This window comes from Carcharodon carcharias, chromosome 1 (genome assembly GCF_017639515.1).
Source record: "Carcharodon carcharias isolate sCarCar2 chromosome 1, sCarCar2.pri, whole genome shotgun sequence".
Taxonomy (NCBI): Eukaryota; Metazoa; Chordata; class Chondrichthyes; order Lamniformes; family Lamnidae; genus Carcharodon; species Carcharodon carcharias.
The window spans coordinates 9,288,965-9,315,697 of record NC_054467.1 but is presented as its reverse complement, the minus strand read 5'-3'; the positions used below and the strand labels follow the sequence as shown (position 1 = coordinate 9,315,697).

General features: G+C 39.0%; 1 protein-coding gene across 2 annotated transcripts in view; it reads left to right on the top strand.

The window, feature by feature from the left end:
* The window catches only part of LOC121270816 (SWI/SNF-related matrix-associated actin-dependent regulator of chromatin subfamily A containing DEAD/H box 1-like), a 94,031-nt gene extending 68,949 nt beyond the window's left edge, over positions 1-25,082 (top strand). Inside the window, exons 10-23 of one of the 2 annotated variants that reach the window (XM_041176319.1) lie at positions 1,087-1,177; positions 1,903-2,002; positions 2,271-2,330; positions 5,138-5,213; positions 5,866-6,001; positions 6,277-6,414; positions 8,162-8,257; positions 10,606-10,723; positions 11,422-11,540; positions 14,660-14,848; positions 16,105-16,223; positions 18,787-18,969; positions 23,526-23,635; positions 24,166-25,082. In XM_041176319.1, the coding sequence (XP_041032253.1) occupies positions 1,087-1,177; positions 1,903-2,002; positions 2,271-2,330; positions 5,138-5,213; positions 5,866-6,001; positions 6,277-6,414; positions 8,162-8,257; positions 10,606-10,723; positions 11,422-11,540; positions 14,660-14,848; positions 16,105-16,223; positions 18,787-18,969; positions 23,526-23,635; positions 24,166-24,227 (1,597 nt within the window). In that variant the 3' untranslated portion in view covers positions 24,228-25,082. Of the gene's footprint in view, positions 1-1,086; positions 1,178-1,902; positions 2,003-2,270; positions 2,331-5,137; positions 5,214-5,865; positions 6,002-6,276; positions 6,415-8,161; positions 8,258-10,605; positions 10,724-11,421; positions 11,541-14,659; positions 14,849-16,104; positions 16,224-18,786; positions 18,970-23,525; positions 23,636-24,165 lie in introns of those variants that run through there. The other variant, XR_005941625.1, reaches the window with a different exon arrangement.
* The last annotated feature ends 1,651 nt before the right edge of the window (positions 25,083-26,733 follow it).

Sequence of the window (26,733 nt, the reverse complement as noted above, 5' to 3'; positions counted from 1 at the left end):
AAAAAAAATTTATTTCCATTTTCATTCATTGTTTTATCCCCAGCTGTTAGCCTATTTTCAATCTCTCTTCCCATCTATATAATTTATTGGAAAAAACAAAAGGAAGAGGGAAGAAACAGAAAGGGGTTGGGGATTCTTCCCCCTTTTTGTTTTTTCCAATAAATTATATAGATTTTTCTTTTCCCACCTATTTCCATTATTTTAAAATATTTTTAAATCTTTTATGCTCACCCCACCTCCACTAGAGCTATACCTTGAGTGCCCTACCATCCATTCTTAATTAGCACATTCGTTTAGATAATATCACCAACTTCAACACCTGTGTGTTCTTTTGTTCTTTTGTCTGTGACATCTTTTGATGATCTGCTCCTATCACTGCTTGTTTGTCCCTACAACCACACCAACCCCCCCTCCACTTCTCTCCCCCCATCCAAAGCCCCCCCCCCCCACACACACACACACACACACACACACACACACACACACACACACACGCACACACACACACACACACACACACACACACACACACACACACACACACACACCTACCTTAAACCAGCTTATATTTCACCCCTTCCTTGGATTCACCTAGTTCTGTTGAAGGGTCATGAGGACTCGAAACGTCAACTCTTTTCTTCTCCGCCGATGCTGCCAGACCTGCTGAGTTTTTCCAGCTAATTCTGTTTTTGTTTTGGATTTCCAGCATCCGCAGTTTTTTTTTTTTTGTTTTTATCCTCCAGCTAAACGTTGAACATTGTCTTCAGCTCCCGCCAGAGTCTCAGTACGTTAGCCACTCACTCTGGCCACTTTTTTTTTTTCTTTAAGATTGTGTTGTATCAGTAACAAAATACGAAGTTTGCATGTGCTAATGTATTTATTATAATACCAACTGATCTGCCATGGCATTTTTCACAAAGGATATATATAGCTTTATAACAATACGAGTGTTGTCAGAAATGGTGTGACAGCAAAAGCCCTATAGAAAGTCAGTCAAGTAGTTTGTAGGGAGTGTATGCCATACACAGGAATTTTTTTTCTAAGTCTGTGTGTCTTGCCTACCTTTTGCTATGTTGTGTTCTACAGTTTGGAGCTTAAACCATATCAACTAGTTGGATTAAATTGGTTGGTCCTGCTGAATAAACATCGAGTGAATGGTATATTAGCAGATGAAATGGTAAGTAAAAATGATTCTTTGTAGCATTGTGCCAAGTCAATCATTTTGGTTGCCACTCCATTTTTAACCCTGGTTGATGATGCATCCTCTGACATATTATCTAATAACTCAGAAGTTCTTTAGACCTTTTTTTTTTTTTTTTTTTTGCCCCTGTCCAATTTCTGTGTGTGTTAACCTGGAAGATTTTGAAAGCTGCCCCTACTGTGAATTGAGAAGAATGATATGAGGGGCACAGGTGTGCTTCTTGTATTTCCATGTTACTGAACTCATAATCTGTCATTCAGCAGCGCTCTGATCTGTCAAAACTCAAATAATTCCCATTTCAATAATCTTCAAAAGATAAAATGAGATAAGTAACTGGATTCAAACTTGACTCTACGGATGGAAATTGAACCATTAAATCAGCATTATACTCATAATTTACAAAAAAATATTTTTGTCCCTCCTTGACTACTTTACAAATCTTTTTATAGTTGAAAGCTGCAAAAGGAATATTCTGTTCTCAAAGGATTCTTTTTCTCTCCATTTATTACTGTGCTGTTTGAAATGCAAGTCAGTATTGTTTTCAGTGTTAGTAATAGCTTCACCCTGAGGATGTTTTCCCCACAGTAAATATTGATGGTCTAGATTTCAATGATTCATGTACAAAGTTGTATAAGAAGTCATCTTTTTTTATGTGAGGGAGTGGTTTCTTTAAATTTCAATAATGTCTTATATCTACGCAGGGCTTGGGGAAAACTGTACAAGCTATATCATTCCTTGCCTATCTTTACCAGGAAGGAGATAAAGGACCACATCTCATCATTGTACCTGCCTCAACCTTAGGTAACACTGAAACCCAAAATACTAAATTAAGCGGGCACCTGTCAGAAAAAAAGACTGTTATTAACGTCTTTTTTGCTATTCAGTCATTTTTCCCCACTGATCTGCCTTAAGTTGTTGAAACTTTGACAATTTTCTTTAGCAAGTCAAAATATTTATTTTTTTTAGTGTAAGATGACTTCATAACACCTAGAGCAGAAATGCATGATTCAATCATAGTTTAAATAAACACAATCGTACACTGAACATTCTTAATTTAATTTTTCTTCAGATAACTGGATCCGAGAACTTAAGCAGTGGTGCCCTGATCTCAAAGTCCTTCTGTATTATGGTAAGATTTGTGTGCCATAAAAAAACCTAATAGAGTGAACTGTTACAACAGGATTGACCTGCAAAACTTTTGCTTGTATATGTTTTTGATTGCAACCTCCCCTGATTTAATTGAAACGCTTTCTAAATAAAGTACCATAAATCAGGTACCACAGTCTCATCTTCCAATCTTATAATTTCAAGTTTTCTGTTTTACTTTTTAAACCAAATACAGTACATTTTTTTTACATATAGGCACATTGATTGTTGCATCATTTCCTGAAATGTCTTGCTACTATAAGTAATCTTAATTTGTCTCTTAGTAAGCAATATTTTGTGCAGCACATTGAAATAATCAGAAAAATTGGAGGGTGGTATGAAGGAAACTATGTTGAAAATTGCCAATGAAGCATCAAACAGAAGAGAGCAGCAGAAATTTGCAAGGAAGAACAAGTGGTGTTATGACTTAATTTATAGGATTTGAAATTAGCCAAAATGCCAAATATTCCAGTATATTATATGTAATTAAGTAATCCGTCAATTGCCAAGGGAAAGGGGCAATGGTCTACTCTCAAATCAGTTATGTATCTTAGTGTAATAGATACTTGAAGAGGAAGGGCAAAAAAAATGCATCTTTCTCTTGAGACTTTTGCAATTAATGCCTTTGCTGCATTAGATTGGAGACAAACTTGTAATTTTAAGTAAGAAGCTCTATTTTACACATCGGGCTAGATTTTGCTCGAGTCAGACTTTTAATGGCATGCACCATTAGTTAGAGTTGCTCATCTTGTTCAGTTTTTAAAAAGACCCACAAAGCTGTTTGGAACAGTGAGCTATAGCAACACAACCAGAACAATTGGAACCATAATGAAAGACAGAACCAGTGGTATAGTGGGACATTTTGAGGTGCAGGAGTTCTAAGAAAATGTGTTGGCCATATAATTTGCAAATCTTCTATTACATTGTTTTCCCATGTTTTAATCATTTTGAGTCTCTGAACATCAGTATAAATATGCTTTTTAAGTGAAAAATATTAATGCCGGTAGGCATTTTATTTCGAACCATGTGGTATTTTGAATCATTAGTCTTTAGCATAGCTAGAATTTCATTATGCAAGTTTAATTATTTAATTCAAGCCTATTTAAAAACATGAATTACAGAAAACTTTACTTACAGGGTATGGAGCAAAACTGGGTAAATAGAGTTAAGATACAGATCAGCCATAATTTAACTGAAATGGCAGAGCAAGCTCAAGGGGCTCAATGGCCTACTCTTGTTACATTGTTCCTGTCTAAATGCTGATGTGTGGGGCTTGGCATGTGTCCAAGCATCCATACATATTAAGCTCTTTCTCCAGTCAATTCTAACTAGTCCAGATCTCGAAGAACTATTAGTTAGCTAAATTAATGGCTCGCATAGTACCCCTCTGATTTTCTACAGCATTTGAGGTTAAATGTCATCAGGTCCAGCAACCCGATCGATCTTCAGTGCCTCAAACCAAGCTAAAACCATTATGTTATGCATTTAGGTTTAAGGGGTCAATTTCTAAAGCATTTGTACCTACTAATGTATTATCATCAACAGTGAAAATGAATACAAAACAAATATTTAGCATTTCAGCCATATACTCAATCCTAACCACCATGCTGAACCTTTAAAAGAACCTATGAACTTATAAGGCTTGACCACGGGAATGCCACCTGATCAGTTGCTCTTTTCCAGTGCAGTTTTGACATTCAATTGTGGCTTTAGCTAACTTCAGCTGTATCTGATGCCTATACATGCAATCTTACCATTTTTTACACATTTGTGCAATATTTATTTTTAAGGCTACTTTCCCAATGTACCTTCGTTAAGACATTTAGATTTCAGCTTAGCATATACTCTCCTAGTTATGAAAATGACATGACAAGATTTTGGGGCAAAAGAACTCAACCCCAGAGGTGAAGTGAGAGTGACTGCCCTTGACATCAAGGCCGCATCTGACCGAGTGTGGCATCAAGGAGTCCTAGAAAAACCAGAGTCAATTGGAATCGGGGGAAAACTCTCCATGAGACCATTTGGACAGATCAACATGTGCCCCCCACACACCCTGGGATACCTTCCTTCCCCAGTACAACACTCTCCCTGCAGCCTTTTCCCTTGCCTAAGGCCACTTCTCCCCCTTCCCCAAGCAAGATCTTGCCCTGCAGCCATTGAAAAGCCACCCACATATGGCTGATTTGGTAGGTAGAGGCTTACATGTGAGCCCCACTAAAAGTGATGTGCCGCTGTCTGTGAAGCCTGGCGCTGATGACTGCGAGTGCTGACTGAAGCAAGGTAGGCAAACAAACCTTGAAGTCCCGAGCGAAGTGCAGCCCGCCAGGTGCATGTTGCGAAACACATCGGCGTGTTTTCCCGCTGATGGGACGATCCAGCAGGAGGGGATGAGTCCGGCATGCTGGCCTTATAATGATAAGTTGATGTATTACAATGAGGTTCCTGATGCCCGATGGCAGGAAACGTGGCCCGCCTTCGGCAGGCTGAGCAGACGATCGCAAATTGGTTTCACACCGTCATGAAATCGACAGGCCATATTGTCCACTCACGCCACCGAACCTGCCCAACACAGGCAGGCATGCAAAATCCCAGAAATCAGTCATTAGTTTTAATAAATATGTTTTTGCCACATCATAAACAAGTAAGTGGCAGGAGTATACCCCAATTCATTTGGATTATATTTTTGGAACAGTTTATTCTTTTATACACACTGGCTTATTATAGCTGTTTGGCTTTATCAGGTAAAGCACTAATTATACTTAATTTTGATTTGATGCTTTTGGTTTTTAGGATCTTTAGAAGACCGGAAGGTCCTCCGATCTGATATTCTTCATAAGTTTGTGGACTTCAGTGTAATAGTAACTACGTAAGTTTTGGATACACCTTTGCAACAGACATTTTAGGTTATTGAATAATGGAGAAAACCTACTAACCCCATGGAAGTATATGTGGGCATTGAAGTTTGTTGAATGAAAATGTTTGTGAAGATGAGTGTAGAAGTACAGAATGAGGACTTGCCCTGTTGAGAGATTAAGCTAAGTGCAGAATGTCAAGTTTCTTTCTGCTGTAATTGTTCTGTGCCACAAGAGGGAGTACAATGTCTGTCTGGGTTTGGCATTGCTAAAGGTGGTACAAAAATGAGTTGGTGCTCGCTCTAGCAGTGTGTGTGAGGACTTGCAGCAGGTAAGATATTGAGCATTTAGTGCAGATTTTACCTAATAGCCCTGATCCAAGGTTTGATTTAATTTCTGTATACAGATTGCTTTTCAACCATCCCAAATACGATACCTGTCCAACAGCAGAAAATCTATCGGGTTGTCATGTTTGTGTGGAGTTCTATAATCCCCATTTTGTTCATAGTCCAATAATCATTGTCAATATATGGACAAGAAAAAAAAGAAACAAACTTGAAATTAAAATCATATATAAAGCCGTTTTCTCTATGCTAAAAATCACTTGAATATTTTGTCATTTTGCTGGTTGAGTACAATCATTGTGTTTGTTGCTTCGATTAACAGGTATAGCTGCTCAATAAGTAATGCAGATGACCGTAGCCTCTTTCGACGTTTGAAACTTCATTATGCAGTTTTTGATGAAGGTCACATGCTGAAAAACATGAGTTCTATTCGTTATCAGCATCTCATGACGTTTAATGTAAGCTTTAAAACATTTGAAGCACCGCTCACTCCACAATTTGCTGTTCAGTTTGTTAGTCCAGTATTCCTTATTGCTTGTCACTGTAGTTTTCTATTAGTCCCAAATCATTTCCTGGTAATTCTAAATATTTACTACCTTAGAATAATTCTGTTCCTTGTAATTCTCTTTCAGTATGTGGATGTACTTTCAAAAGAACTGAATAAAAATACGTTTAAGGGTGAGTAATCTGTGTAAGTTTGAAATTCTGATCAGATTGTGTTTTTAATTACTAGGCTGAACATCGCTTGCTACTGACTGGGACTCCACTGCAGAATAATCTCCTAGAATTGATGTCTCTGTTGAATTTTGTCATGCCAAACATGTTCAGCAGTAGTACCAGTGAGATTCGCAGGATGTTTTCCTCTAAAACCGTAAGTATTAGACGGTCCATAGAGCAAATATGTAGATAGACATGTATTGATAAGGATAAATATATTTTTAAAAAGGCATTTGTGGTATGAGAGCACTGGTCTAATGATATCAAATCCAGACATTATATTTGCCTCTGCTTATATTTGCACTTCTGATTTTTTTCAGAAAAAAGCAAAACAAAAAACCACATCATCTTATAGCATTTATGTTTCTATTTGCTGCCAGTGGGAACTCCAACTCTGGTTACAAACCATCAAAGTAACTAAGGCGAATCTGTTATTAAAAGCAAAAAATTGCTGGAAAAACTCAGCAGATATGGCAGCATCTGTGGAAAGAGAGTTGATGTTTTGAGTCCAATATGACTCTACAGAACTAGAGAGATGTAGAAAATGATGGGTTTTATCCTATTAAATAAAGGGTGGGGGGGAAGGTGGAGCAGAATAGAAGATCAGGAATAGGCTGGAGGGCAGAAGAGGTTAAATGACAAAAGATGTCATGGAACACAAGTCACAGGGAGTGGTACTGATGGTATTGATCCTAAATAGCTATTAATAACAGAATAAAGGACAATACTATTTGAAAGCAAAGTGGCAGAAAAAGAGTCAATGTTGTCCGAAAGCAAACACATGTTTTACTTAATCAAAACAGGTGAATTTTGCTACAGATGAGTTGTATACCATCAAATGGGGTGATTTTAGCAGTTATTGCCCAAACATCTATATAAATACAAGTGGGCTTTTTTGATCAGGAGTGGATAAGACCAATTCTTTGGCAACATCAAGTTTCCCATTACAGGCCTGTAAAGTGGCTCTTCCACAGCATTCAGTAAAGGCAATTTTGCCAAATAAAGAATTGCCCACTGAGACATGTGCAAGCCTTTGTATAGGAAATTGTTTTAAAGTGAATCTGAGTGCAGCAGATGTTATCCTGCAAAAGGTTTGGGGTGTTTCTGCAGTCCCAAACCTGAAGTTTGTACTGCCAAACTACTTTCAGAAATGGCTGCTTGTGTTCTGTTGCTTTACTGTTGGCTGTGGTATTATGGATGTAGTGCCCAAAAAAGGTACTTACAATTATAAGATTTTTCTCTCCTATAACCTCATTTTTCTTTTTTTTTCTAAAATAAGCTTTAATGATCAGAATCTCCCTTACTGTTTTAAATATGAATGAATTGTTTTCTTGTATAAGTACCAGAAATATTATATTTTTTCTATTTTAAATATCTAATGTCAATATCAAACAGTGCCAGTCAAGATTGTCATGCATCTTGCTCAGAGTAAACTTCTCTGCACTTCACAATATGCTCTAGGCCAACTTGGAAACCCCATATAGCATTCTTATTTGCTACTGACAAACTCTGGAGTGAGATTGCCAATTTAGTGCTAGTTTGTGTAGCTTTGTACTGAGCATCAGTGTCCATTAGGAAGTATCTACACTCACGTCATGTAGGATTGTTGCTGCTAACAAATAATTTAATCTATTGAGAGCTGTTTTGTACCAGCCAGTGTGTCTAGTTGATGATTTCAGTCATGTACGTTGAAAATGTAATTGTTTTTATTCTCAGGCTCCGAGAGTATGGTCTGCTATACCTCATGTACTTGTATATTCTCCCAAAATAACTATTTTCATATTTTTTCAATTGATTCGAGTGCAAAAGTACTTGACTCTACCTTTATATCTGACAACTACTGTTCTATTATCTTGATTTATTTTACTCAGCAGTTTACTAAATGTCTTGTTTCTTTGTAGAAAATTTTGGAGCAGCAAAGTACTTTTGAGAAAGGGAGGATTGCTCATGCCAAAAAGATCATGAAGCCATTTATCTTGAGGAGGGTAAAGAGTGAGGTAATGCAGTTCTATCTGCAATCTGATGTGTTAACAGCTTTAGTTTTTGACTTATGGAGTGTTGTCTGAACAATGTTTCTTCCAAAGCAGTCTGCGAACTTGGCAAGTTGCGGAATGCTGTCAGCATATAGCGTACAAGTGATTGTTTTGCAATGTAAGCCACCACCCTTTAATGGCCATGTTTTTGCAATAGTGTTGTTCTGCAGGAGACTGTTTTGAATCCCCTCATCTATACACAACAAAACTAACTAAATTAAAAATTTCCAGAAAATTCTGGAAACACCACAAACCAGGCAGCATCTGTGATGAGCGAGGCAGAGTTAACGTTTGAGGTCGATGACCTTCTATCAGAACAAAAAAGACTACCTGCAATTATATAACACTTTTCACGACCAATGGGCATCTCAGTGATTTACAACCAATGAAGTAATTTTGAAGTGTAGTCACTGTTGTAATGTAGGAAATGCATCAACTAATTTGCACACGCCAAACTCCCATAAACACAATGTGATCATAACCAGCCAAGGTGCACACACCAAGCTTCCACAAACATCAACAAGATAATGATTTGGATAGCTTTAGTGATGGTGGCTGTGGGATAAATACTGGCTAGGATGCTGGGGAGAATTCCCCTGCTCTTCTTCAAAATAGTGCCATGGGATCTTTTATATTCACCCAAGCTGCAGATGGGACCTCTGTTTAACATCGCATCTGAATGACTGTATCCGCAACAGTGCAGCACTCCCTCAGTACTTCATTGGAGAGTCAGCTTTGATATTTATGCTCTGGCCCTGGAGTTGACTTGAACTTCTTGAATGTGGTTCAGGACTGAGGATCAGAACCTCATTCTCATGAAAGGCCTTGGGGCTTAAGCGTTTGCTCTGTTTCTCTCTGCACAAATAGTACCTGACCTGCTGAGTATTTCCAGCATTTTCTGTTTCTATTTTCAGATTTCTAGAATCTATGGTATTTTGCTTTTGTAAAAACGATGCTGAGTCTGGTTTTGGACCTTCTGTAAATCATGGGCCTGTCATGCAGAATATAATTGGCCAAGATTGAATTAAATTGCCAATTTCTTGAAAAACTTGTTCAAAATTCTCTCATTTACCTTTTATTGCTGGAATGAAACTGTTGTTATTTTACCTGTAGTTCACCTAATTAGTACAGTGTAAAATGTCTATTCTGCTGGAAGAAATCAGATCACTTAGCTGAATATTTTTTCCCCTTGTGTTCTTGTGCAGCAGTTAGCCATTATCCCAGAGCAAAAAGCTTTTTCAGCTTGTAAGCTGCCATCGGCCTTTTCTGTTTGGGTTTTCCTTTTGATTTTAACTTCTGCTCCCTCGGGGAGGCAGTTGTTTCTTCAGAGGTTGTGTCCATAGATAGTAGAAGCCTTCTAATATCTCGCCCACATGTCCATTTTTCAAAGTGAACTATGCAGCAGGTGTTGTCAGGCTGCTGTAAAGACCTCTGAGCTCTTCTCATCTGGTGCCTGTTCTTCTAAATTTACTAACACAGGTCCCTGAATAGAGATCAGGAACCAGAATCTAGCAAATGTATTTCTTCCTCCTAATCCAACCAGAGCCATTTGTAGGGTTCACACTGCAGACTGCTCCAAGCTATGAATACCTTGAAGGAAGTGAACCTTTAAATAGTATACAGCTATCTGCTGCTGTCCAATGGGAATGCATCAGCTATGACCCTTTGTCTTTAGGCAAATTGCATCTAGTATTGATAACACAATTATTATGTTTGCTGCTAGTAGTATCTCAAGCTACTAGTATTTAATAAATCATTTGCCCTTGGTGACAAACTTCTGATCCATGAAACACTCATCCCACTTGCATGTATTTTTTTGGTCACCTTTGTCCTGTTGGAATTGTTGTTCTGGAGGTTTTGACAGGCATATCTTAAATACTGTTGCCTCACCTGATAGACAAATCCTGAAGCAAAACTGGAGATCTATTGGTATCAGCAACTTGTGAATTATGCAAATCGGTGAGAACATTAATTTGAACATTAATGTGGCCTCTGCAGCCAAAGGTCTGTGGCCTGCAAAACAAAAAGGCTTGGATACCTGTACTTTAGTCATTTTGACCATTTTAAACAGTGGACTTCATTTTAGCGAAATTTTATTTCTGTTTTCTCAGCAAACTAAGCATAAATGCACTTGGTGAAAGCTCCAAATATGGAATGAACATATTTCAAAAACCCTTTAGATGTAATTTGTATGTTTCAGTAGGTTGTAAGTCAGCTGACGAAATTGGCCACTTTCAGCTCTTGTGTTCCTACTCCTGTTTCTTATTTTGAAAGTCGCTTCATCATTTAAGTGCACTAAATCTGTTGTTTAGGTCTTGCAGCAGCTACCACCCAAACAAGATCGCATAGAGATATGTTCAATGTCTGATAAACAGGAACAGGCATATACTGCCCTCTACAAGAAGTTGAAGAAATCTATCAACAGTAATGGTATGTCCTATATCTGCTAATGACAAGCTTGTGTGCTGTATGTTCATCCTAATTAAGTGTGTCATTTTAGTTACGTTTTTCATTCTGCCATATAGTAGTTTTGAAAAACTGCACCACTTCCCAATTAGACCAAAAGGATAATATGAGCTTATATTTAATGAAAAATAATTTATTTTAAAACCTGCTGAGCTTGTTTACTCTTCACTACATCTGTTGTGGATAAATGTCCAAGAACACTGAGTGGTAGTCCCAGGACTTTTTAAATAATTAAAAGTTAAATGCTATTTTAGGTGACATTTTGTGGTAGCTTGTATCCATACTTTTAATATTGTTCCCATGGGATAATGTATCTTCAGGACCATTGTATGCATCATCTTGTACTGCAACTTGAACCCCTAAGCAGTACCCCTTTATAGATTTTTTTCCTCCCTGGGTATCTTCTAAAGTGGAATTGTTTGACAAAAAACTCAGCAGACTGGTGAGTGTAGGTACAAACTCATGGCATACTTCTCCATAAAGCACCAGTTTGATAGTTGAATCTTTCAATTGTGTTTGGAGAATGCATGAAATTAGATCCAAATGTAGGGAGGTTTCTTCATTTTGTACTCTCTGAACTGACTTTATTTTCACCTAAATGTATTTTCCAAATTCTACTCATTTGACTGTCTTGTGATTTAACTTCTGTGTTTATATTTCAGAAAAGAATGAATTATGTAATGTGATGATGCAACTTCGAAAGATGGCTAACCACCCACTGCTTCATAGACAATATTACACTGTTGAAAAGCTGAGGAAAATGGCCAAGCTAATGAAAAAGGTAAAGTTGCTGATGGAAGCCAAGGATGCTACAATTTTATATCATTTTTGATTGCTTCCAGGATTTAAAATAAAACCATAACTAGCTACTTCCAGCAAAGTGGAGAAGATGAGCTTGAATTATGATGATAAAAGCAAAATGTTGTGGATGCTGGAAATCTGAAACAAAAACAGAGATTGCTGGAAAAACTCAACAGGTCTGACAGCATCTGTGGAGAGGAAGACAGAGTTAACATTTCGAGTCCGTATGACTCTTCATCAGAACTAAAGAGAAATAGAAATGTGGTGAAATATAAGCTGTCTAAGGGGGGTGGGACAGGTGGAGCAGGGTAGAGGGCCAGTGAAAGGTGGAGGCAAAGGAGAGATTGCCAAAGATGTCATAAACAAAAGGTCAAAGGGGTGTTGACAGTGGTGATATTAGCTAAAGGATGTGCTAATGGTGACATTAAGGGTAGAAAGCAGGATGAGCAAGGTACAGATAGCCCTAGTGGAGGTAGGGTGGGGGGAAGGGATCGAAATAGGCTAAAAGGTAGAGATAAAATGGAAATAAATTTTAAAAATAATAGAAATAGGTGGGAAAATAAAAAAAATAATAATTATTAGAAAAAAGGGGATGAGGATGAAGGAGAGAGTTCATGATCTGAAGTTGTTGAACTCAATGTTAAGTCCGGAAGGCTGTAAAGTGCCTAATCGGAAGATGAGGTGCTGTTCCTTCAGTTTGCGTTGAGCTTCACTGGAACATTACAGCAGGCCAAAGATGGACATGTAGGCATGAGAGCAGGATGGTGTGTTGAAATGGCAAGCGACAAGAAGATCTGGGTCATGCTTGCGGACAGACCGCAAAGCAATCACCCAGTCTGCGTTTGGTCTCTCCAATGTAGAGGAGACCGCATTGGAAGCAGCGAATGCAGTAGACTAAATTGAGGGAAGTGCAAATGAAGTGCTGCTTCACTTGGAAGGAGTGTTTGGGCCCTTGGACAGTGAGGAGGGGGGAAGTAAAGGGGCAGGTGTTGCACCTTCTGTGGTTGCATGGGAAGGTGCCAAGGGAAGGGGTTGAAGTGTAGGGGGTGATGCAGGAGTGGACCAGGGTGCCCCAGGGGGAACAGTCCCTGCGGAATGCCAAGGCGTGGGGGGTGAAGGGAAAATGTGTTTGGTGGTGGCATCATGCTGGAGTTGGCGGTAATGGCGGAGGATGATCCTTTGAATGCGGAGGCTGGTGGGGTGATTAAGTGAGGACAAGGGGGACCCTATCATGGTTCTGGGAGGGAGAGGAAGGTGTGAGGGCAGATGCACGGGAGATGGGCCAGACACCATTGAGGGCCCTGTCAACCACTGTGGGTGGAAAAGCTTGGTTAATGAAGAAGGAGGACATGTCAGAGGAACTGTTTCAGAAAGTAGCATCATCAGAACAGATGTGATGGAGGCGAAGGAACTGAGAGAATGGGATGGCGTCCTTACAGGAAGCAGGGTGTGAGGAGCTGTAGTTGAGGTAGCTGTGGGAGTCGATGGGCTTGTGGGCCTCCCACAACTCTTTCTCCAGTACATCAATTACTGCTTTGGTGCCATTTCATGCTCTCGTCTGGACCTTGAAAAATGTATTAATTTTGTTTCCAATTTCCACCCCTCTATCATTTTCACATTGTCCATCACTGACACTTCCCTTCCCTTCCTTGACCTCTCTGTCTCAATTTCTGATGATAGATTATCCACCAATATTCATTACAAGCCATTTCCGCCAACTCCAGCATGATGCCACCACCAAACACATCTTCCCTTCAATCCCCCGGCGGCATTCCGTAGGGACCATTCCCTCCGGGACACCCTGGTCCACTCCTCCATCACCCCCTACACTTCAACTTCTTCCCATGGCACCTTCCCATGCAGCTGCAGAAGGTGCAACACCTGCCTCCTTACTTCCCCCCTCCTCATTGTCCAAGGGCCCAAACACTCCTTTCAAGTGAAGCAGCGTTTCTCTTGCACTTCCCTCAATTTAGTCTACTGCATTCGCTGCACCCAATGCGGTCTCCTCTATATTGGCGAGACCAAACGCAGACTGGGTGACAGCTTTGCGAAACACCTTCGGTCTGTCCGCAAGCATGACCCAGACCTTCCTGTCGCTTGCCATTTCAACACACCACCCTGCTGTCATGCCCACATGTCCGTCCTTGGCCTGCTGCAATGTTCCAGTGAAGCGTAACGCAAACTTGGAGGAACAGCACCTCATCTTCTGATTAGGCACTTTACAGCCTTCTGGACTTAACATTGAGTTCAACGACTTAAGATCAAGAACTCTCTCCTCCATCCTCACCCCCTTTTTTGATCCCCTTTTTTCTAATAATTATTATATTTTTTAATACTTTTTTCTTTTCCTACCTATTTCTATTATTTTTAAATTTATTTCAATCCATTGTTTTATCTCCACCTTTTAGCATGTTTCGATCCCTTTCCCCCACCACACCTCCACTTGGGCCATCTGTCACTTGCTCATCCTGCTTTCGACTCTTAACATCACACATCCTTTAGCTAATATCACCACCATCAACACCCCTTTGTCCTTTTGTTTATGACATCTTTGGCAATCTCTCCTTTGCCTCCATCTATCAATGGCCCTCTATCCAGCTCCACCTGTCCCACCCCCTGAAACAGCTTATATTTCACCACATTTCTATTTCTCTTTAGTTCTGATGAAAAGTCATATGGACTCGAAATGTTAACTGTCTTTCTCTCCGCAGATGCTGTCAGACCTGCTGAGTTTTTCCAGCAATTTTTGTTGTTTTTGTTGAATTATTATGATCCCAGCTGAGGTTAATACTCGACAAGTCAGATCCCAGAGTGAAACCTGGCTTGATACCTAACAGAATGAAGTTCTTGCTCTGAAATAGGTGACTTCTGTATAGCATTTTGTATAGATTGGCAATGTAAATGTGTCTTTAAACGTTGCTAAAATTAAAACTATATTCCTTCTGCCAAATTTTAAAAGGGAGATAGGACCCCCAGGTGTCTGCCAAACCAATTAAACTAGGCAGTACTTTGACTGTGTGTAAAGGCTATGATTGAGGTGCAGCAAGTTGAGTAGCCTGTCCATTCATGTTTTGTTGCTAATTCATGCCCGTCTCTTAGGAGCCCACTCACAGAGATGCTAATCCTGATCTCATCCTTGAAGACATGGAGGCGATGACAGATTTTGAATTGCACCATCTGTGTCAAGAGTACAGTAGCATAAGAAGTTTTCAGTTAGAAATGGAATTGCTCTTGGATTCAGGGAAGTTCCAAATTCTGGAGAATATACTTGCAGAACTTAAGGAGGAGGTAAAGCTTTAAACAATTATAATGGAACCTATCCACTTTAGTTTATGGCTACCTCATGGAGTTAAATTTGAAATAACTTATGAATATTTGCTCTTGCTGTGATTATTACGTAAGCTAAATGGAGTATGCATACAGCAATATTTTTGCAGTGTGTCAACCTGTGGCGTTCAAGATTTCTCTTAAGAATCTCCTAACTTGGAGATGCATTGTAGGATCTCTGTTTTCCCTCTTCCTTCAAATGAGAATCTTGGCTGGACAAATTAATTGTCTCCTCAGAATTTTCATGATAGGTATACAGGGGGAGAAAAGGCACTCCACACAATAGTAGAGATACTGGTATTGTATCTGAAAGCCACAACCTCAATTGAAGCTTGTATTAGGACTGTTTATTGATGCAGGAGATTATTGTGTTTCTAGTTTCTGGTTATGTTCAGTTTTTGTTAGTTTATTACATGATTAGTTATATTCAGATATTTTATTTCAGTTATAATATCTATCTGAGCATAGTTCAATTGGACTTAAACACACAGAATTTGTTTTCCCTCTCTTAGTACATTGAAACCTTGAAACAAAGTTACTCCTAAAGTCTTGACAGAATTTCAAACTCATCCTGGAGCAAAAGGACTGCAAATAGATGTGTGGCAGAGAATATTGGATGTAAAATGGAGTCATTAAAATTCAGTTACTTCTGCTGCACTAAAGGATTGTATTGCAATGAATTTGGATCACGTGTCTTGCATTAATAATCTTTATATCTGCCACACACAAGACATTACGCTTTACAGCTGCAAAGCAATCTCTTAAAATAAAGAGACACTTATTGACATGGATCCTGAAACTGGCAAGACATGTATTAAATTCTAATTGCCCTGTAAAGTATCCACACCAAACAAGACTCCACAGAAAGTACTTGAGTACTTAACGGGAAGACCACATTCATAAGTATATGTCACAAGTGTGCTTCAGACCCCAGACTTAACACCATAGGATACTTGCTATTGAACAAAACCAATGTCCGAGTGTGTGTTTTACAATCACCTCACACATCTGATTAATAAGCTGAGTGTTGCAATCATATTTTCAATACATTTATGAAGTCCAGTTGCAAGAATTTTAAGATGGGTAATTTTTGATTATGCTGATAACTGGCATGCAGCGATTTTTGAACCCAACTTCATGATGCCATCATAAAATGAATAGGGTTCCAACTCTAGTTCCATTTTATATCAACTGGTCTAATTTGTTATTGTTATCAGGGTTCCAGAGTTGTTCTCTTTAGCCAGTTTACTATGATGTTGGACATTCTAGAAGTATTCTTGAGACATCATAAGCACAGGTATCTTCGGTTGGATGGCAAAACTCCAATCTCTGACAGGTAGAGTATATACAGATTTCTGTACCGTATGTATAAAACACATTATTTCACCCATGAGCATTTTATTGCCTCAGCTACTTTTCCCTATAAATCATTAAGAAATTGTAACGCACATTAATTGTCGCAGATATGCTTGTAAATTACTAACACCTCGGGGTTGGAAACATTCTATTGACCTTAAATAGAGGAATAGACAATATTCTTACATGCAAGTTTAAAAATAAAATCTAGTGGCATATTTGTATTTCTGTAGTTCACATTTCTCCTTATTAGCTTATCCTCAACAGCCTCAAAATAGATGCATTATTATGGGAGATTCCTCAGGAGATTTATGCTTTGTCAGAGTCAAGTCTACAGTTATTACACTCTTGTTCATTTCAACAAAACGGAACCTTGTGTCTTGTTGGTACAAGGAGACTCTTCACCTTTTCTGCTCCAGCTAGTTAAAATTTCTGAGGTCTCGCCATTTTTGCCTACTTGAAGAAGTACTTTTTTACGTGCCCATGCTACATCTTAAATTTTTCTGCACCTTTTCTCAGTAATTAGACCTTTGAAACACTTAAAAGAAGCATGCTTCAAAGCAGAGAAGGTATCATTTTCATGATGATGGATCATTTACATTTCAGGGGTATGATCAACAAGGATTCATTATACTCTCCAGTATCTAGAGAACGATTCAGGCTCTTGAATCACAGAATCACACAGTGCAGAAGAGGCCCTTCGGCCCATCACGTCTGCACCGACACGTGAGAAACACCTGACCTACCTACCTACCTACCTAATCCCATTTACCAGCACTTGGCCCATAACCTTGATGTGCCAAGTGCTCATCCAGGTACTTTTTAAAGGATGTGAGGCAACCCACCTCCACCACCCTCCCAAGCAGCGCATTCCAGAATGTAACCACCGTCTGGGTAAAAAAGTTTTTCCTCATATCCCCCCCCAAACCCCCTGCCCCTCACTTTGAACTTACGTCCCCTCGTGACTGACCCTTCAACTAAGGGGAACAGCTGCTCCCTATACACCTTGTCCATGCCCCTTTTAATCTTGTACACTTCCATCAGGTCGCCCCTCAGCCTTCTCTGCTCCAACGAAAACAACCCAAGTCTATCAAACTTCTCTTCATAACTTAAATGTTTCATCCCAGGCAACATCCTGGTGAGTCTCCTCTGCACCCCTTCCAGTGCAATCACATCCTTCCTATAATGTGGCGACCAGAACTGCGCACACTACTCCAGCTGTGGCTTCACCAAGGTTCTATACAACTCCAACATGACCTCCCTACTTTTGTAATCTATGCCTCGATTGATAAAGGGAAGTGTCCCATATGCCTTTTTCACCACCCCACTAACATGCCCCTCTGCCTTCAGAGATCTGTGGACACATACGCCAAGGTCCCTTTGATCCTCAGAGCTTCCTGTTTATGCTGTTTATTGAATACTTCCTTGTCAAATTACTCCTTCCAAAGTGTATCACCTCACACTTTTCAGGGTTAAATTCCATCTGCCACTTATCTGCCCATTTGACCATCCCGTCTATATCTTCCTGTAGCCCAAGACACTCAACCTCACTGTTAACCACCCAGTCAATCTTTGTGTCATCCACAAACTTACTAATCCTCCCCCCCACATAATCATCTATGTTCTTTATATAAATTATGAATAATAGGGGACCTAGCATAGATCCCTGTGGTATGCCACTGGACACTGGCTTCCAGTCACTAAAGCATCCTTCTGTCATCACCCTCTTGTTTCCTGCAACTAAGCCAATTTTGAGTCTACCTTATCAAATTACCCTGTATCCCATGTGCATTTGCCTTCTTTATAAGTCCCATGTGGGACCTTGTCAAAGCCTTTGCTGAAATCCATATAAACGATATCAACTGCCCTAAAGTACCAGTGTGTTGTGCTTTTCAAAGGTCCCAGATAAGGGTTTTGGCTCAGAATTCTTTAGAAATTGTTCTAAGTGAATCTTGGTCAAGAGGAATTTTCCTGGCACACCAGCTTTCAAATTAGAGGCTTCAGTTACCATCTTATAAAGCTCCAAGCAGGCTTTTGATTTATTAGTCAATGTTTTTATTTTGGATGACTTCCATGGCTAGATATATCATTGGCACTTGAATATCTTCTTCCTTTTTCTGCTTTCTAGCTTGAGGATGCTTTGGTAGTGGGGGAAGATGCTTTTGCTTAAGTGTGTGTAACTTTTAAAGGCATGGATTTCTTTGAGGTGGTTCAAGTTGAGATAATATACGAGAAATCTATTGCACAGTGCAAGAAGCCTGAATCCCCTGAAAGTCTATGTTTTGACATTATTTTGTGTTTTTTTTTAAGGAAGAATTGATAATTTATATTCAAAAAAATATGTTCATATTTCACTGCTAGACTTTTATTTTCTACCAATTTTAAATGTTTGAATTGCAGGCTTCCATTTGAAGTTATGTTTGCCAACTTACTAATTAGAGCATTTTAATTCTGTAGGGAAAGGATTGATTTTTATGAACAAAGCTTAGATTTTTAGTTGTAAACAATTTACATATGACTCTTTAACTGACTCTCTTTTTCAGAATCCACTTGATAGATCAGTTTAATACAGATATGGATATTTTTGTTTTCCTGTTATCAACCAAAGCCGGAGGACTGGGTATAAACCTCACCTCAGCCAACATTGTCATCCTTCATGATATTGACTGTAATCCCTATAATGATAAACAAGCAGAAGATCGATGTCACAGAGTAGGACAGAAAAAGTAAGATGAAAAATTAATGTTCACAATTCCTATTGTCAGAGATGCTTATTTCAAAGCTGCTTTAGAGCACAATATTTTGGCTTTTTCAGTGGTGGTTCATTCTTCTGATTCTCCATTTGTTCGGTGGAATATCTGCGAAACTGAGCTATTTCTGCAGAGAGGGGAATCTGAAGTAGTGAGCCCATACTGCTCTTGCGTGCTTTCTGAGATCTGGTTTTAGAGATCCATTGCCGGAAGTGTGGAAAGGAAATGGCTGCCTGCTATTGGAAAGGGTCTACTATAAGTGGAAAGATAACAGTGATTAGTTCTTGCATCTGAATTTTCCATAATTCTGGTAACTTAGCAGTAATAAGTTAATATTCAGATTATGACAAATTAAGATGTTTCTTATTCTATTGCTACAAAGATTATATGAAGCAATGATCAGAACAGGAATTTTCTACTTGATGACCATTCGCTGCCCTAAACTAGTTGAAACTCCTGTCCTCTCAGCTCCTGCAATTCCGTACTCATAATATTCTTTCCCATTTCCCCCTCAAATTTCATTGTCTTCCATCACTGTCAACGCCAGCCCATTCTGTTAATACTTTTCCCGATTCCTTGTTTTGCTGTCCAATGAGAGAAGTAAAGAGCAGGCACAAGGCACTCTATTAAAACTAGTTTAAAATTTGTAAGCTTTGCACTTGTAACTTGAATAAAGCTTCTCACAAATAACATTCTTACAACTTTTTTTTACCAATGGGATGCAAGAAAAGGATGAGAAAGATGGTGATTGGCTTGATACCTTTTTTATAGTGTTTTCCCTTTGACAGCATAAACTCAGTAGTACACGGCTGAACATTGATGACTAAATACTCAGCACTTTATTAAAATTAAAATTTGAATAGCAGTTTGTCAGTTTGCCAGAAGCTTTACTTCAGGCAGAGCCAGGGGCATCGTGGTAATGTCATTGGACTAGTAAGGACCAGACTAATGCTCTGGGGACACAGATTCAAATCCCACCACGGCAGCTGATGGAATTTAAATTGTCAATGAATCTGGAATGAAAAGCTATTCTCAGTAATTGTGACCATGAAACCATTGACGATTGTCATAAAAACCCACCTGGTTCACTAGGAAATTGGCCATCCTTACCTAGTCTGGTATATATGTGACTCCAGGCCCACACTAATGTGGATGACTATTAAATCCCCTCTGAAATGGCCTATCAAACCGCTCTAAAATCTAATCCCTTTTCTGACAGCACTGTGGGTGTACTTAAACCACATGGACTGCAGCAGTCCAAGAAGGTGGCTCATCACCACCTTCTCAATGGTAATAGGGACGCCCACATCCTGTGAATGAGTTTTAAAAAAAAAAAATGCTTATTTGGCAGACTTTACAACAGCTGCTTTTATCCTGCAGTCAATGTATTCTCTTAACGAAGCACATATGCCCATCTGCTTCTGGTTGATGCTGTGGGGGCTACTTGCGTTGGTGTAAAAACAACACAATTTAAGTGGCATTCATCTTGCAATACAAAAGTCTGATCTCTTGGAAGACATTATGCGATTAACTGGTTACTAAGTCAGACAGTAATGTTGAGATTGTAAACACTTAAGTCTGCCTCAGTTCTGCTAGGTTGCCCCCGGTTTTCAGAGCTGAGCTCCGGACCTGTCTTGTTCAAGATTTAAGAGGTTAAGTTAGTACTGTACTACTTAGAATGTTTTCACTGAGACCTGTTTCAGGGATTGTTTTGCACGGGAGTAGTGCAAAGTAGGTTTTGTTTGGACCAGCAGGAATTATAGTCAGTGTACTTAGGCATCGAATGCAACACAATACTACATTCCGCCAAATTGTAATGCTCCTTCAGATATACTCTTGATATATTTTTCCTTTAAGGCAACTAATTCATGATGGATTACACTAAAGATAGTAATTCAGTTTGCTGCTTATTTTGTGGTAGTTTTGGTTTTGGTGTAGGCTAGTTCAGAGGTCACGGGTTACCGCTTTGTTTCGTTTTTGAACTTTATTTAAATGAATTCCAGACTTTACCTCACTGCAGACCAATAGAACTGATGTCAATGTTCTAAAAAAAAACCCACATTGGTTGCATAACAATATTTTCACTTATTTTGGTTTTATTTGTTATTAAAATAGATTACATGTGTAAGGCACATTAAACAGCCAGGATAACTGTGATGCACCAATTTAATGCACTTCAACTGCTAACGAGGAGTAAGTGCTAAGGATCCCTTTAAAGGAATTGAATTGTGTTTTGATGTGGCTTCCAATCCCTTTCCAGCACTAAATAAATGATATAAAATGTATGATAATTAGCATTTCAGCAAATCATGAGCTAAACAGAAATGATGCAGGGAAAAGTGATTTTCACCCCTCAGCACTATAAGGAACATGTCTGAACATATGCCCCAGATCAGTTAAATACCATTGCTCCCCTCAAAATTACAATGGCTGGAAGAAATTAAAAGAATTTTTAGACCACCCTAATAGATATTTGAATACTTCTATCCCAACATTCTGCATTATGAACCATCTTAATAGCTCCAGCATAGGAGCAGTGAAGCATCCTAATTTTTTTTCAGCCTAGCATTTTCTATATTTTATATGTTGATAAACATTGTTCATCATTGGCTTGCAATTGTACCTCCACCCACCTGAGGTAACCTTTGTTCTCATCACAGATTCATGTAACCCAGAATCTAGATGGTTCAGGGTGGTGCACCTTGACACAAACTTTTATTTGTTTTCTTCATTTATGGGATGTGGGTGTCACTGGCTCGGCCAGCATTTATTGCACATCCCAATTGCCCTTGAGAAGGTGGTGGTGGTGAGCCACTTTTTTGAACCGCTGCAGTCCATGTGGTGTAGGTACACACACAGTGCTGTTAGGGAGGGAGTTCCAGGATTTTGATTCAACGACAGTGAAGGAACACCAATATGGTTCCAAGTCAGGATGGTGTGTGACTTGGAGGGGAACTTGCAGGTGCTGGTATTCCCATGCTACTGCTGCCCTTGCCCTTTAGGTGGTAGAGATTGCGGGTTTGGAAGGTACTGTCTTGGTGAGTTTCCTGCAGTGCATCTTGTAGATGGCACACGCTGCCGCTACTGTGTGTCAGCGGTAAAGGGAGTGAATGTTTGTGGTGGATGGGTGCCAATCAAGTAGCTGCTTTGTTTTGGATGGTGTTGAGCTTCTTGAGTGTTGTTGGAGTTGTACTCATACAGGCAAGTGGAGAGTATTCCATCACACTCCTGACTTGTGCCTTGTAGATGGTGGATAGGCTTTTGGGACTTGGGAGGTGAGTTACTCCTCACAAAATTCCCAGCTTCAGACCTGCTGTTGAAGCCATAGTATTTATATAGCTGGTCCAGTTCAGTTTCTGGTCAATACCAGGATGTTGATAGTGGGGAATTCTGTGATCGTAATGCAATTGATGTCATGGGGAGATGGTTAGATTCTCTCTTGTTTAAAGAATGGACTTTTGAAGAGATTCATTTTTTAATTCAATCCAGCATTATCCATATTTGAAATTATTTAAAAATTGATTTCACCACAATCCTGGTTCTTACTGCAGCAGACAGTTCTTTACTGAAGAACACAAACTAGATAGGCCGAGTGGCCTCCTTCTGCACTGTAAAGATTCTGTGAAATTAGCTGGTGAAACTTAGCTGACTTTTAGCTTACTGAGGTCTAAATTCTGACTCTACGGTGTGCAACATTGGTTATATATGGTGGTACCAAGGCACATTCTATGTTTGCAAAATGGCATTGTTGTAATGGCTAAATATCAGCTGTTAATATCCTACCACTGCCACAGCCTTTAAAATCCTAATTAAAGAATGAAACTTCTTGAATCGTCTGTTGAAAAGATCAAAGGTAATAGCATGCTTACTGCTGCTTTGGATTTTTGTCAATTTATGTTGTGCATTCCCAAAGCACCCTCCCAACAGTAAGTGTGGGTTTATGGTACTGGGAGTTGTATGAATTTATAACTTATTAGAGTGGACTGCATTATCGCTACAGATTTGCATGGATAACTTTGTTTTCAAAGTTTGTGTTGCTACACTTAATAACAATTTCAGATTTGAAATCGGGGTTTCCAGCCATTTGTCAATGGAGAAATAATTACTATGCTTTTAAAAGATAGAAATCTTACCAGGAAGAAAATGTTACACAACCAAATTAATGATACAGCTGTTCAAAATATTTCAAGCTTTCTAAATTTTAGGTCAGAATTGCTTAATCCCTGCAGCTGTGGGCTAGGTGCTCTATCCACTATAACAGACCTGTTTCATGCAGGAGGGCTTAAGCCAGAAACAGTGACATCTCTCAAACCTTCCATTAGATGTAGCAGGGAGACAGACAGGTTTATTACTAGAAGAGCAAAGGGGAACTTTTTATTGGAACTAAATAAATAAATAGCTACTACAAGTAATTATTGAAGCAAAAACTACCACATCATCTAGAAGATAATTGAATCAATATTTGAGAAGGAAGAATATGAAACGATACAAGGAAACTCAATCTTACTCTTGCAATTTTTTTTTGTTTGTAGGATAGTGCATGTTGTAAAACTGATCAGCAAAGGGACAATTGAAGAGTCCATGCTTAAAATTGGTGAACATAAACTGAAACTAGAACAGGATATGACTTCAACAGAAACAGGTGAGTTATGCAGTTGAATACCCCATATCATGTTTTTCCCTTCTCAATACAAATTGTACTCCAGTTTCTTTTAGTTTGCAGTTAGCAATATTGAAAAAAGGAGATGGCTGCACAGAACAGCTTTTTCAACATATTTGTTACATATACAAAGCTTTTTATTCAAATTCCTTTTTTCTTTTGGATCTCATCTTCCATGAGCATATATGTTGTCCAGGAAAAGTCTTTGCAAAAACCTGAGGAGGAAGAATGACTTTTGTCCCATGAACGTGGACAAGATTGTAAGCCATTTCCCACTGGTAAAAGGATAATGTACCAACCACATGATACCATCCACTCTCTTTCTCTCCTTCATTTTTCTGCCTCTTTTTTAAGAAAATGTTTTCTTATCCATGACCTTCCCATTGCTTCTGTCATGGTTTCACTACCAATACCAATTGTAAGCTACATTTACAGGATTTTAAATTGCCTGTACTTAAAACTGCTGTAGATGTTGCCAAGTTTGTTTTAATGTGAATTTCTTTGTTTTTAAGGAGGCGAGGGAAACATTCCACTTAATATAGCAACACTGTTGAAGACTTCGTTAGGGTTGTAACAATCGCCTGCCCTTTCCTACATCCCCATAAGCATTGTTTGGATAAGCCAACTGAATTCTGTGCGGATCACAGCTCGGAAAAGGAACCGCTGATGCTGTAATTGAAAGCAGTGAAACAGTCAATTAACAAAAGACTCCAATCATTTTTTTTTTCTGATGTGATGTAGTAGGCTTTTTAATGAGAAATTGAGAGCTGGGACCATTTCTGTGTGAGAATACAGGTCCAGAATCTGACCATATCCAAACACACCAGAAACAAATTTTGATGTTTATTAATATAATATTGCTGTAGTTTCCCATTTAGGCCACAAGTAGGCCTTACTGAAGCAGTCTAAACGGTAAAGATCCTCTCTAGTGGTAAAACATTGGTACTACAGCATTACAATTTGATGTTTTCTGTCCTTTTCCAGATTCTATAACTTCACAATTTTCTCAGACCAGACATTTTGTTTATTCTGATGTATTCGTTTCTATTTGGCCTATGTTTCTCAATGAATTGTTTCCAATAAGGAATGTAGTGCTAATCAGAACTGTAAACTTACTAAGAAAATGCTCTAAACTTACCAGCTGTGAATTCCACTAACAAATCCTTCAAAAATGAAGAGAAACCTCTCAATTTGTGGTAATTTTAATATTTCTGTAAACTTCCTATCTCCAGATACAGTAAGACATGTGTGTTGACCCAAAAATTGGATTCTTACTTTGGTTTCTCAGTTTTATGTTGCTTTGTGTATTCATAGTGAGAATTACTGTACCATCTGTGAAGCCATATTTGCTTTGTTTACCTGATCTGATGTACTGTTACTAACTGAAAAGGAGAAATTAAGTGCAAATAAAGATTCTGCAGTTTTGAAATATAGGTTCCAGTGCTAAAGTATTTTCTTGTTAGTACTTCTATTGAGGATCATTAAGTGTGTATTCTGATGCTGCTTGTTATTGCAAATTGGAATTTCCACCAATGCTGTTAATGGAGGAGGAAACTCATCAACCTGTTACTACTTCAGGAAAGGCTAATCACAGTGAAGTGATCTCTCACTCTCACCCTGGTCATTTACAGCCTAGTTTGGATGCTGTCCTTCAGTCTCAATCTCTCAACAACAGCTGTCCTTTGGTCACAATCTCTCAACAACAGCTGTGCTTCTGTTGTCTCAGTAGAATCAGAGCATAGTTACAGCCCTTCAGCCTGTTGAGTCTGTGCTAGCTTTCTTCAACTCCAGCACACCCAGCCCCACTCCCCTGCCCTTTCTATGTAGACCTGTAAACGTTTTCTCTTCATGTGCTTATCCAATTCCCTTTTGAAAGCCATGCTTGAATCTGCTTTCACCATACACGCACACTCAATGCACTCACCGCATACAAAAAAAATTTCTCTCCGTCGCCATTAATTCTTTTGCCATTCACCTTAAATTGTTCCAACAGAAACAATTTCTCTGTATCTACTCCCTCTAGACCCCTCGTGATTTTGAACACCTCTATTAAATCACCTCTCAGCCTTCTCTTCGAGGAGAACAACCCCAGTTTCTCCAATCTATCTGGATAACTGAACTCACCCTCATCCCTTGGAACCATTCTTAAATCTTTATTGCACCTTCTCTAATGCCTTCACACCCTTGAGTGCTGTGCCCAGAATTGGACACACAACTCCAGTTGAGACCCAACCAGTCTTGTAAAAGTTCATCATAAATTCTTGCTTTAGTACTCTCAGGATCCCATTTGCTATTTTAACCACTTTTTCAACCTTCAATGATTTGTGCACATTATACCCCAGGTCCCTCTGCTTCTGCACCCACTTTAGAATTGTATCATTTAGTTTATATTGCCCCACCTTTTTCTCCTAACAAAATGTCATTCACACTTTTTTTTCTCTGCATTAAATTTCACCTGCCTTGAGTCCACTCATTCCACCAACCCATCCATAGAGCCTCAAAGTCTATCACTATCCTCCTCACAGTTCACAACACTTCCAAGTTTTGTGTCATCTGCAAATTTTAAAACTGTGCCCTAAACTTCCAAATCCAAGTCATTAAATTGGATCACGAAAAGCAGTGAAACTAATACAGACCCCTGGGGAACCACACTGTATACCATCCTCCAGTCTGAAAAGCTACTGTTCACCACAACTCAGTTTCCCGTCATTCAACCAACTTTGTATTCCCACTGCCACTGTCCCTTTTATTCCACAGACTTCAACTTTGCTGGCAAGCCTGTTATGTAGCACTTTATCAAACACCATATGTAGATCACATTACCCTCATCAACCTTCTCTGTTACCTCATCAAAAAATACTCAATCAAGGTGGTTAAACATGATTTTCCATTAAACCTATGCTAGTTTTCCTTAATTAATATACACTTGTCCAAGTGACTTAATTTTATCCTGGTTTATCCTAAAACCTTTCCTGCCACCAAGATTAAACTAACTGGCCTGTAGTTGCTGGGCTTATCCTTGCAATGTTTTTTGAACAAAGGTGTAACATTTGAATTTCTCAAAGCCCTCTGACACTATC